General features: G+C 37.9%; 1 protein-coding gene across 1 annotated transcript in view; it reads left to right on the top strand.

Annotated features, from left to right (window-relative positions):
• The first annotated feature begins 1917 nt into the window (after window positions 1-1917).
• LOC107672492 (meteorin-like protein) overlaps window positions 1918-12851 on the top strand; it is a 19978-nt gene continuing 9044 nt past the window's right edge. The window contains exons 1-3 of the mRNA XM_016465705.1: window positions 1918-2352; window positions 6060-6448; window positions 11732-11791. Of these exons, the coding sequence (XP_016321191.1) occupies window positions 2255-2352; window positions 6060-6448; window positions 11732-11791 (547 nt within the window). The 5' untranslated portion in view covers window positions 1918-2254. The remainder of the gene's footprint in view (window positions 2353-6059; window positions 6449-11731; window positions 11792-12851) is intronic.

The following is a 12851-nucleotide window of genomic DNA, read 5'->3' as shown; positions in this document are numbered from 1 at the left end:
AAATAGCCGCTGCCACATTTAATATATATACCTATAAAAAAAAAATCTTAAATATATGCATTAATGTGTGTGCATTTATATATACATAATAAATATGCACAGTACACACACACATATTATGTAAACACAGACTTTTATTTTGTATGCGATTAATCGTTTGACAGCACTAATTTATACATACTTCCAACTGCTTCATTTACATTCTAATAATAGCCTTTTTTTATGAAAAATGTGTTAAACTAGTATAGCAGTAATCTAGTAAAGCATTTTACAAGCATGTATTAAGCAAATACTAGTAGTGTCTGATTTTTGGACCCCACTGTATGTTTGCCCTGAATAAATAAATAAATAAATAAGTCAAAGTCAAAGTCAAAGTCTGCTTTATTGTCAATTCTGCCACATGTACAGCACATACATACAGAGAATTGAAATTGCGTTACTCTCAGACCCTTGGTGCATACAGTTAACACTTAAAACTAACAGTAGACATAATACAGATAAATACAGTTTAAAAAAATATATATAAAATACAAACTATACAATATATAAATAAGGACATTGTAAAAAAAAAAAAGAGATAGAAAAAGTGGCATAAGGCACATGGCACCCAGGTGAAAAAGACGTAGTATTAAATGTATTAAAAATACTTAAAGTTGTTTCAAAATAATACATTTAATATGCACTTAGTATAGTATAATTTAAATATAGTAAGTATGTCTGAAAAAGCACAATTTAAATATATTTCTTTTTCACCTGGGCAGTTAGAGTGCAAACCAGTGATATAAACAACTGTGAAGATAATAAATAAATAAAATTCTGTGACACAAACAAGCCTACTTGCATCCAACGACATTAATATTATTGTAATTCAAAGGATTCAAGGATTCAAAGCGTTTATTGTCATATGCCCAGTGAGGAAAACAAGTTTCCCTGAGCAATGAAATTCTTACTTTGCTGTCCACAATGAAAGCCAAGACAGTGCAAAACTATACACACACATACACAAACTATACACAAATACTTAAGCATATCTTGAAATACACTTAATATACTTAAAGTTGTTTCAAAATAATACCTTTAATATGCACTTAGTATAGTATAATTTAAATATAGTAAGTATGTCTGAAAAAGCACAATTTAAATATATTTCTTTTTCACCTGGGCAGTTAGAGTGCAAACCAGTGATATAAACAACTGTGAAGATAATAAATAAATAAAATTCTGTGACACAAACAAGCCTACTTGCATCCAACGACATTAATATTATTGTAATTCAAAGGATTCAAGGATTCAAAGCGTTTATTGTCATATGCCCAGTGAGGAAAACAAGTTTCCCTGAGCAATGAAATTCTTACTTTGCTGTTCACAATGAATGCCAAGACAGTGCAAAACTATACACACACATACACAAACTATACACACATACATACATACATACATGCATACAATGTAAGAAACATAATAATAAAAACTATGCTGCAGTAGTAGGAATATAGACTTATGAAAAAAAATAGAAATATAGACTATGTGTATCTATATATGCGAGTATAGAGTAGAAATATAGAATGTGAAAATAGAAATATAGACTGTATATGGTATCTACATATGCGAATGTACAGTATTAACTTATGTGCAAAAAAACAATAGTGCAGTAACGTAAAAAATTGAGTGCAAGTACATAATAACAATAGCAGCAGTAACAGATTACATAAGTAATATTAATAATTACTCATATTCATTAGTAATGAATATGCCATAACTTTACACATCGTCTCAATGAACAAATGAGCCAATTTAATCAGCCAGATTGCGGTGTCTGGAGCTCTTTTGCGCATGCGTCCCGTGCCGGTCAGCTGGCGGTGACGCGCAGAGGAATCCGAGCGGAGCCGCTCATTGAACTCTTGAGGAACGCTCCTCCAGTGGAGTAAAGCGCTGCTGCTGTCTGTGTATACTGTCTGCGCATGCGCTCTTCAAAGCCTCAGCTCGGATTCCTCTGCTCTTCACCGCCGTCTTCACTCGAGGAGAGCGCTGCTGCTCAGAGCTCAGCATGGAGTGAGCGAGCCGACGCGCGTCTCGGACTTTCGGCATTAGTTGCGCTTCTTGAGTAAATTACGGGCTAGAAAGTGAAACGATACTGAAGAAAAAACACCATGTAGTGAAGAAAATACGGACGCGGGACTGTTTTATTCCATACCTACAAAGCAGAGCTGTATAGTATCGCGCTGGGGGAGAAGTAGACAGCGGTGGGACAAACATGCTCTCGCCGTTCTTGGCGTATTTGCTGTCGGTTGTGCTTCTGTGTCGGATTGCACGCTCCCAGTACTCAAGCGACCAGTGCAGCTGGAGGGGCAGGTGAGACACGCTTCAAACATCTAGATTATTCGAGTATTACTCGTTTGTTAATGGAAATTAAATGTAACTTAGTGAATTGTATTTAGAGATTTAACTCTGATTAAATCTGTAGATCAATTAATATTAATGTTGTAAGTTAAAACAAACGTTTTGATACTAAAATAAGTATAATAACAATAAATAATATTTAATATTATTAGTAGGCTACTGTTTATGAGTTGTGTAGTTGTAGTATTTGGTATAAGGGCCAGTTTTTTTGTGTTTTTTTTTTTTTTTGGTGGCCTGTTAGAGGAGTGATTGTAGCACCTGTCTCAATTAATTAACATATTTTATTATTATATTCTTATTTTTTTCTATTATTCTCTTGGTCTTCATAGTATGTGTGTATGTAGGCTACTTCTTTTCTTACTCGGATTTACTGTCTTAATTACTGCTGGCATAACCTGAAATCAGAAACTAACTGAGCAGTGATTTCATTTCTGCTCACTGGTTTGACCAAACCCATATTAATCCCTCATGTGTAACATAAAATCACTCTATTGTTTGTTTAAAGGCGTTTTAACTTTACATTAATTAATAAGCTATTACACATAAGTTTGAACTGCATTTTTTCTAGAAGCTTTTAGTTTCTATAATAATACAATTGTGTCAAGATGGCTTTTAAATCCCTCAGTGTTGCAGCTAGATGTGAAAGACGTTTTGAACTTTTCTGGGTTGGTAACTAATGAGGAGATTAGTTCATGCTACAGATTTCCCCACCACATAACTTCATCTCATAATAACAACATTTGTTAAAATTCCTCAACAATAGCTCCCTTCAAAAAAAAAAAAAAAAAGAATCCTTCAATATTACATATTCAGGCTTTCTGTGAAGTCTTTTTACAATAATATGGCTAAATGCACTGTACTCTGACTGTGCAGCCATAAGGTGTTGATTTGCCAGGTCTGAGTCTCATTACGGCAGAGCTGAATTTCAAATGCTTTTAATTAAAGACGAGCTGTTATAAATGAGGACACGGCAGCTTGCGAGTCTGCTCCGCACATGTGTCACCCCAGGCTCCGCAGGAGTTTTGGTCCTCACCTCTCATTTTGGTGAGAGTTTAATCTGGGGCCTTGCTGCAGGCCTACATTCATCTCTGATTGAAGAACTGCTGGAGGCTTCAGAAGCAGATGGCTCATTTTCTGCCCAACTGACAGCGGGCCGCAAACTCAAGCCACAGAACCGCAGATGATGTCTTAAAAGGAGTCTAAAATGCTGCCTGGACATGCAGCTCCTCGTGTTTTTGAGGAGATGAAAGCGACGGGAGGTTCGACCTGCATTTGCACTTGCATGCTCTGGGTTCGGCTACTGTCTCTGCACTTGTCTGCAGAGAGGCCTGTGTGTCCAAGGAACCATTGACTTGCATTTCAAAAATCCTAGCCACGGCAGGATGCCAGTGCTGGATCTTGCCAAAACGTTGAAAAGGAGAGAAGAAAAATGAGAGACGGTTAATGTGTATGTGTGTGCGCATGCTTGCACGTGACAGGTCATGCAGCAAGCCTCGCGCGTGGGTCTTAACACCTTGTGTGAAAAGACATTAACTTCATTCATCCTGCTCTGAGAAAAGCTTTTCTTTCATATGAGCTTCAGCTTTGGACTCGACTCTGGCGCAGACTGTTCAGAACAATCACCCTAATGTTTGAAGTTTCCTTTGCTGTGTTGCACGCAAAAGGCCACTAAACTAAAGCTGACTGAAGATCCAACCATCATTATTTGGGGGATTACCCGTCATTTGCTTCCAAACAGTTTGGTTTTGCTTTGTTTAATTTAAGGCTTGTAAGTAGTTATTTGTGAAAGTTAACCAGCTATAACTGGATGTCAGAATTTAGTGAGTAATACATCACAGTCTTTGATGTTTGACGACTTATTTCCCTTCCAGTGTTTTAAGGCATCATACGATTGCTTCCAGACAGTAGCCAGCAAAATTATGCTGCCTTTTGAAAACGTTTGTTTTGGCTGAATTCACGGATAAGCCAATCCCAGAATGATTGCACTTAGTGAACAAAACTCCTCCTGGATGGAAGACGGAAGTGAAGAGAAACATGGATTATAACTATATTTCATCCAGTCCTGAAGTCTGTAGATAAAAATCGACTAATCTGTTTAAAAATTGACAGTTTTACCAGTGTTAGATTTGATATAGTGGCCCATATGTTCATCCATTTTGAGATACTCTGCTGCTCAAGCAGTTGAACAATATATTGCCATGGCTTATATATCATATGTTTGGCCAGTAAGTGTCATAATTGGGACTTTTATTGACAGTGTTGAGAACTCAATGTCATATTTATTTCATATTCACCATGTACAGTATTCGCTGATTCTGATTCAACAGATTGCACAGACTTCTCACATTTTTTAGTACAGTTTGTTTGTTTTTCAATAAATTGTTGGGTTATTTATGCCTTTTATTTTGATAGGACAGTGGAGAATTGACAGGAAAGCATAGGGCAGAGAGAGGGAAACGGGATCAGCTAAGGATCTCGAATCAAACTCGGGTTGCTAGAGGCGTAGTTGCGCTACATGTCGATTCACAAACCTCAAGGCCATCAGTGCCAACTTTTTTCATGGTTTTAAAGTTGTGATGAAACAGATGTGGCCCTAGATCATCTTCTGTATTCTGATGTACATGGGAGTGTAACAGATTATTGGGGGGGGAAAAAGCAAATGTAGGGCAGGGACTTGTTACTATTCGTCGGTTGATGATTGGATGTTGAGATCAATAGTATGTGTTTAGAAAGTAGTTGGGGTGAATTTTGATTACTGGCTGATGTTAAAAGAAATACAAATTTCTTTTATTTTAAAAACATAGAAGAACTTGCTATTTTAAGTATAAATGTGTTTATTTTACAGATTTTCCAGGTTGATTCATTTTAAGATCATTTAAATTTATTTTAGTAAATATTATGTAAAGAAATGTAAATTTAATTTTAGAGACCGCTATGCTTGTGTTATTTACTTTATATTAAGTGGTGTGATATATTTATTTACTTTATATCAGCCATTGGACACTTTGTTCCCTATAATGTTGAGCCATCAACAAAAAATATGTATCGTTCAGCCACTAATCTGCACCTTGTTTGTATTTGTTCCAAATCCAAAACAGCAAATATTTTGTATAAATATTTTCAAATAAATATTATGTTAAATAAGCTTATCTGCATAGTTACTTTATTTAATTTAAAGCAGTTTTACACATGTCATTAAATTGTGGTTAACACTTAACAAGAAGGTCTCACTTGTTTACATTAATAAATGCATTAACAATGCTATTTAGTAAAAATATAAATGTTCATGTTAGTTCACAGTGCATTAACTAATGTTCACAAATAAAACTTTAAAAAATGTATTGTAAATGTTGAAATTCACATTGACTAAAATTAGTACATGCTGTATACAATGTATTTTTCATTAAGTTTAATTAATGTAGTTTAACTAATGTAGTAAACTAATGTTAACAAATAAAACCTTGTTGTAAAATGTTACAAAATTGAAAAAAAAATACATCTGACTGAAAAAAAAAAACTGCCTATGTGCTGCCTATGTAGAGTGTTTCGGTTTATTTTCAGTTTATTTACTTACAAGGTTCAGTTTCAGTAGAATTCTGCCATATAAAGTAGGGTTGGTTCTGGAACCGAGCTTATATCTCCTTTCTCCTTTCTTGTAGTGGGCTGACCCATGAGGGACACACTCGGGATGTGGAACAGGTGTATCTCCGCTGCGCCCAGGGGTTTCTGGAGTGGCTTTACCCCACAGGTGCCATCATCGTCAACCTGCGGCCAAACACACTGTCCCCAGCAGCGTCTCTTCTCTCCGTCTGCATCAAGCCCTCTAAAGAGTCCAGCGGGACCCACATCTACCTGGACCGGCTGGGCAAACTGCGATTGCTCCTCCGTGAGGAAGATCAGGCCGAGGGGAGAGTGCACTGTTTCAGCATCCAGGACGGGGCGCTCTTCATCGAGGCAGTGCCTCAAAGGGACATCAGCCGAAAAATCACAGCCTTCCAGTACGAGCTGGTCAACCACAGACCAGGAGCAGATCCACAGTCATTATCTGGTATGAGGTTCTCTTGATCCTTAAAGACTTAAAAAGGCAGTTTTCTTTCATGTGATGTATTTCCTGAAACGGAAATGTACATGTTTTTTGCCAAATTTAAGGAGTAGAGTAGAATTTGGTAATATGTAAAACAGAAATAGTCTCAAATATATCAGACATAGACTAAAAATCCAATTATTATTTCCTGGATTATTTGTGACCCTGCCTGTGAAAACCCAGCTAAAGTCATTTTTTGTGATTTACTGTTTTCTACATCAAATCATCCTTCATAATGTAAATAACATTTTGTGAAAATGTATCCTTTATATCTTTAATACTGACAGAGTAAGGCCATGTCAAAGATGGAAATCATAGTGAAATTAATGGTTGAAATTAAACTTTGATGCTTGTTATCTCATAGACTTATTAGACTCATTAGACTTTGAGACTTTAGGCTGGATTTCACAGACAGGGTCACATTTAAAGAACAGTAAGATTTTTTTAATGTTTTTGAAAGAAGCTCACCAAGGTTGCATTTATTTGATCAAAAATACAGTAAAACAGTAATATTGTGAACTATTATTACAATTTTCTATTTTAATGTTATTACTCCAGTCTTCAGTGTCTCATGATCCTTCAGAAATCATTTTAATATGCTGATTTACTGCTCAAGAAACATTTCTTATCATCATTGTTGAAAACCATGATACATTTTTTTTTTATGAGAAACATTTATTTGAAATAGAAATCTTTCATAACATTAAAAATGTCCTTACTGTCACTTTTGATCAATTTAATCCATCCTTGCTGAATAAAAGTATTAATTTCTTTAAAAAAAAAAAACAACCTTTTAAAAATTCAAAAAAAAAATAAAAGTTTTCGTTTTTAGATGTACCCTCCCTTTCTTTTGAATTCCAACAATAATTGCTTCTTTCAGCAAAAAGCATTATTAAATTTCTGTGACTCCAGGGTTTTTGGGTGCACGGTTATTAATGCACGCAATACCGAGGCTTTGTTTATTTTAAAAAGTATGCGATCTGAAGCCAATGTTTTCATGCCCAGCAACAGATGATATCTTTACCTCAGGAAACGTCCTCCCCTCTGTGATGCTGAGATGGTGGATCTGTGCTCGTATTTTCTCTGGAAAGCGATACTGATTTGAACCTTGTTTTCCGTGCGATAAATACCGACTGTGTTTTTCAGGTCGTGTGGCGTAAGTCTCACAACGGGACGTCACAAGCGCCCCGTTGCGATTTACACTGGCAAAACATGTGAAACATTCAGCCTCCTTTCAGAAATTAAATTTCAAGCAGTGCACCTGCCAAATCTGAAGAGCTGAATGGCCTGAAGCAGTGTAGGTGCATCATATAACAAGTCTGTTTTTCCTCTCCCAAACAAAGCAAAAGTATTGTTCAGTGTGGTCCCCCCCTCAGGAGGTATGAATTCATAACTGCCATGTAAAACTGGCTCTGATAAACAGCTGTATTTTGCAGGCATGGATACAGTATAAAGCAGAGAAACTTTAAACAGTTTCCGTGGTTTGGGACTGCGTGGTTTGATGTGGCTCGTGATGTTAATGTCCTCCAGAGAGCTTGAGTGTTTGGCGTTTGTGATTTCAGCGATCTGAGCGGGCACATCTGTAAGGTGACCTGTTTTCCTGTTTCCGAGCTTTTGGGTTTTTTCGCGCTCAGCTCATGAATGTTGACCTGCTGTGCTGGAATTGAGTTGCTTTCCATCGGTGTGGAATGTGTCTTATGGTGCTTTTCCACTGCATGGTACGGCACGGTACGGTTCGGTACGGTTCACTTTTGGGGGGTTTTCCACTGGGTACAATACCTGGTACCTGGTACTTTTTTCAGTACCACCTCAGTTGAGGTTCCGTACCATTACCATTACCAAAACCGTACCATTACCAAAATGTGATGTGTAAACTCTGCTGATCACTGATTGGACAGAGAGAATCATCACTCACTACCTGCGTCACTGAACTTGCGACACGAGACACAACAGACCCGCTAGATTTAAATCAGGACAGCCAGCGAAGGATCGGACGCAACTGTTTTGAACGAGCGCACCTCTTTTTAACAACCAAAAAATGGCTGTTTCGTGGTCTGTTGAGGAAGTACAGACATTCCTGTCGTTGATGGCAGAGGAGCGGATCCAGCTAGAGCTTGATGGGGCGACGCGGAATGAAAAAGTTTTTCAGGAGTCCCGGCAGTAGAGGCGGTGCAAAAATAACGACATGTGAATAATCCCACCCACTCTAAAGCGGTACTGAACTGCAGTGGAAACGCAAACCGAGCCGAGCCGTGCCGTACTGAGCCGTGCCGAGTCATACCACGCAGTGGAAAAGCGTCACAAGAGTCCAGCTGTTGGGAGGACATATTATCTCCATCTTTTTTCCCTACTCCCTTCCTCTTCCTCTTTTCCCCTGTCTCTCTGGCTTCCCCTCCCTCACTTTTTCCTTCATTACTTTTCGTTCCGCCTCTCTGAAGTGGTTGGGATGCATATGAATCTTCTCTCCATTAGCATGGAATGCAAAGGGACCAGATGTAGCAGGGACACTATCTTCCCCCTTTTGCCCTGCCAGCATGTGAAGTGGTTGCGATCCCAGCAGCGTTGCATTAATTCGGGGCAGTGAGGGCTGCTGACTCAGATGCCAGCCCATTCCTGCGGTTCCGTTTTAACTTTTGCATGTGATCCGCCGCAAAGCTTTTGAAAAAACCCATCTGCGCTTTAAGCGCGGATTTAGCGTTCAGGATGTGGCAGCAGTTAACGCTTCACATCAAACCTCTGCCAGGCCTAGCGTTCTGAATGATCACACGCTTTGAAGCTTTGGCGTTTGCCAGCTGTTGCGAAGCTGATTCCTGGATGACCTCTGGCCCTGTTGGTGGTGCGATGTTTCTTGTGTTGCAACACGGCCGACCTCTGGTCCGCTCTCCTCCACCCACAGTTTCCTCAACAGACATGACCTACTGTGCTCATATGTGAAGGGTCAGGTTCAGCAGATCGGGTTTTGATACAGATCAGTTATTTTACCCACTTTCCATGGTAACGCCCAATCTACGGTAAATCTAGATTGCTATTATTTAAACAGTCTATCAGCCCAAGTCAAGTCAAGTTTATTTGTACAGCGCTTTGACCTAAAGACAACGACGAGTTAATAATATTGAGTAGCGGTTCTTCTGCTACAGGTAACAACTCTTTCAGTAATTTAGTGGGTACAGGATCTAACAGGCATGTTGTTGGTTTAGATGCAGTGATAAGTTTATTTAGCCCACACTGTAAACAGCCATTGCTGATGCACAAGCAGTGCATACATTTATAATGGGAATGATTTAGTTATGTTATGGTTAATAAAATGACTTATATTTAATGTTTTAAAAGAAATGAATACATACTTAGCAAGGACACCTTAAATTGTTCAAAAGTGACAGTATGTATTCATCAAAGAATGAACTTTATACTCTTTCAAACTTTTTCTTTTCATCAAAGAAAAAAAAACGGATTCATAAAAAAAGAAAAAATGGGTAACACTTTATTTACAGTGTCCTTATTACACATATTTAATGTGTGTATATACTATAGTAAAAACAGTAACACTTCAGTATAGGGACCAATTCTCATAGTTACCTAGTTGCTTATTAGCATTATTAACATATTGGCTGTTTAGTAATACTTATAAAGCACATATTCTGCATATTCTACATCCCTAATCCTACCCAATACCTAAACTTAACAACTACCTTACTAACTATTAATAAGCAGCAAATTGGGAATATATTGAGGCAAAAGTCATAGTTAATTTTTTTCTTAATGACGAAAATTGCACCTTAAAATAAAGTGTGACCATAATAACAGTAAATTATGCATATTATGCATTATATATTATATGGTACATTATTTAATAGTATTTACACACTGTTGCCTCTTTACGTTCTGTACAGACAGAATAATACTCTGTATTTGTGTAATTACACTGTAGTAACCACATCCTAAAATAAAGTGTAACTAAAAATGTATTACTGTTTCCGAAAAAAAGCAGCACAACTGTTTGCAACATTGATAATAATAAGAAATGCTTTGTGAGCAGCATATTAGAATGATTTCTGAATGGTCATGTGACACTGAAGACTGGAGCAATGAGGCTGAAAATTCAGCTTTGATCACAGGAATAAATTACATTTTAAAATATATTATAATAGAGAATATTTATTTTAAATTGTCATCATTTTTCACAATATTTTCTTTTTGTGGACACTTGTTTGTCACTCTTATTTGTGACTTGCACCAGCCTGACACCAGTGGACTGCCAGCCAACACTCACATTTACTGTAGTTGTTACAGTTTTGGAGAACTTTTAAAGCCCCTCAATCCACTTGCACTAATAGACAGCTAAACTTTTGCCTGTCAGACACACCTGCCCTGACCCACAGACCGCTACCCATAAACCCGTAAAATACCCATAAACCCCTCCACCCAGCCACCTGAAACAACCAGTCCCTCGCTCCTCCCTGCAAGCCTGAGAGGGTTGAGACCCTCAAGACAAATGTGCTGGATTATATCTGCACGTGGGGGCTGTAATGACCCCAGAGCCACGAGACTGTGGCCTGATTTATTTGGATAGAGAAACGTGCTGATCAAAGCCGACACGGTGCTGCCAGTGTTTAGGTTACACTGATTGCCTTACAGCAGTCACAGGACTCTGCGGCCACCTAAAAGCAAAGGAGTGTTTGTTTCTTGTCATATGTCGCTATGGGTTGTTAAATAGTTCAAAGTGTTCAACTCACTCTAGGTTGTTGGCACAGGTGGAACGTGGGCTCCACTGGACGTTTCTTTTTTTGTTGGAGTCTCTGCTCCTTGTTGGAGTTCTTCTCAGCTGGATCTCATTTGCGTTGGGGTGTGAGGATGCGGTATGTGTTTGTCAGTGTTTTTCTAGAGGGGGAAGGGTCGAGATGTTTCCCTCCTCTCCACCAACTTCAGATGTTATTTTTTGTTTCTTTTTTTTTTTTTATGAGGAGCCTTTTCTCGCAGGCCACCCCACATTTCTGTTTGGTTAGAAGCCAACAAACCGTGACGATAAAGTTGGCTTCTTTACGCTCATAAATAACCATCTGCAGCAGAAATTAATTATGTCTTTGAAAGTCCACGTGGCTGGTGTAGATAGATCAGTGTGCTGTTTTATGTTAGAAGGATTTCTAAAAACAACATGCTACATTATGCACGTTAATGTTCTTACTGTTGCTTTACCATCAAGCGTTTGCTGTGTTTGGTCTGATTTTGTTGTTCTGTATCTCTCCACAGCACCCTGCCAACCTTGTACAGATGCGGAGGTCCTGCTGGCCGTTTGCACCAGTGACTTTGGTAAGACAAGTCACATCTTTAAATGTTTTTGATAATCACTAGTTTAAAATCAAATTGAATTTCAGTTATAATTTGGAACCAGTCTGAAAGCATCCTTCCCATCAGGCAACTGTTTGAGTTACATGAATACTTTGATGGGATCAAATAAGGTCCTACTGAATAAACTGAAATTCCTGCAGGATTTGGTTCTTAAGAACAGGGTTTAAATTGGTCCGGGGCCATCCGGGGCTGTGCCCCGGCACATAAAACTCCAGGGCTCGACATTAACGCTTCAACGCCAGACAAATAACATGATTAAAACCTCAGTAACCAAAAATAACTATGTAAACACCAAAACGCAAGTATTATTCTGATTTTATTACATTTAGAGTAAGTGGAGAATAGTGGATAAAGCTACTGTATATTATGCACCTATTGCACATTCTAACGTTGCGCTGCAAAGGCGAGGCTCACGCAGCCTGTCCAGGAGAAATCAAAACGCGCAACACTAAACTCGGCATCCTGAGGTAAAAATTTGAAATGGTAAGTTTTTATATTTAAAATACAGTTAGTTAGGCAACATCACACAACGTTTTCACCATCACGACTGTTTAATAGTTCTATAAACAGTTCAATAAGCAAATACAATAATATTAGGTCACTTACATTTTAGGCGTGGAAACAGCACATCTCACAGCAAACAGCCGATTCATTGCTGATTGATTCCGTGTTTTGAACGAATCGGTTGAATCAAAGTTTCATTAGCCCACGCATAAACATCTGATGAATCTACCATTTGAACGAATCGTTTGAATAAACGACTCAATGACTCACTCATTAAACACTACTGGCACTGGCGTTTTAATTTCGTTGAAAAGTATCATTTCCACCATCATTTCTTGTTTGTATATTCAAAAATATTTAAAAGAATCTCATAATATTATTTAATGCAGTTGTATTTTTCAGTGTAAATGATTTAATTTGATAACGTATAGACAATCACATTATTATAATTGAATTTATAGATCAAATGTAAGAATCTGAAATGAAAGTATTAATGAGATTAGTGGGAAAATGCCCT

The sequence above is a fragment of the Sinocyclocheilus anshuiensis genome, unplaced genomic scaffold, assembly GCF_001515605.1.
Source record: "Sinocyclocheilus anshuiensis isolate Anshui unplaced genomic scaffold, SAMN03320099.WGS_v1.1 scaffold1430, whole genome shotgun sequence".
NCBI lineage: Eukaryota > Metazoa > Chordata > Actinopteri > Cypriniformes > Cyprinidae > Sinocyclocheilus > Sinocyclocheilus anshuiensis.
The sequence above is the reverse complement of the archived record's forward strand: the minus strand, read 5'-3'. Positions and strand labels throughout refer to the sequence as shown.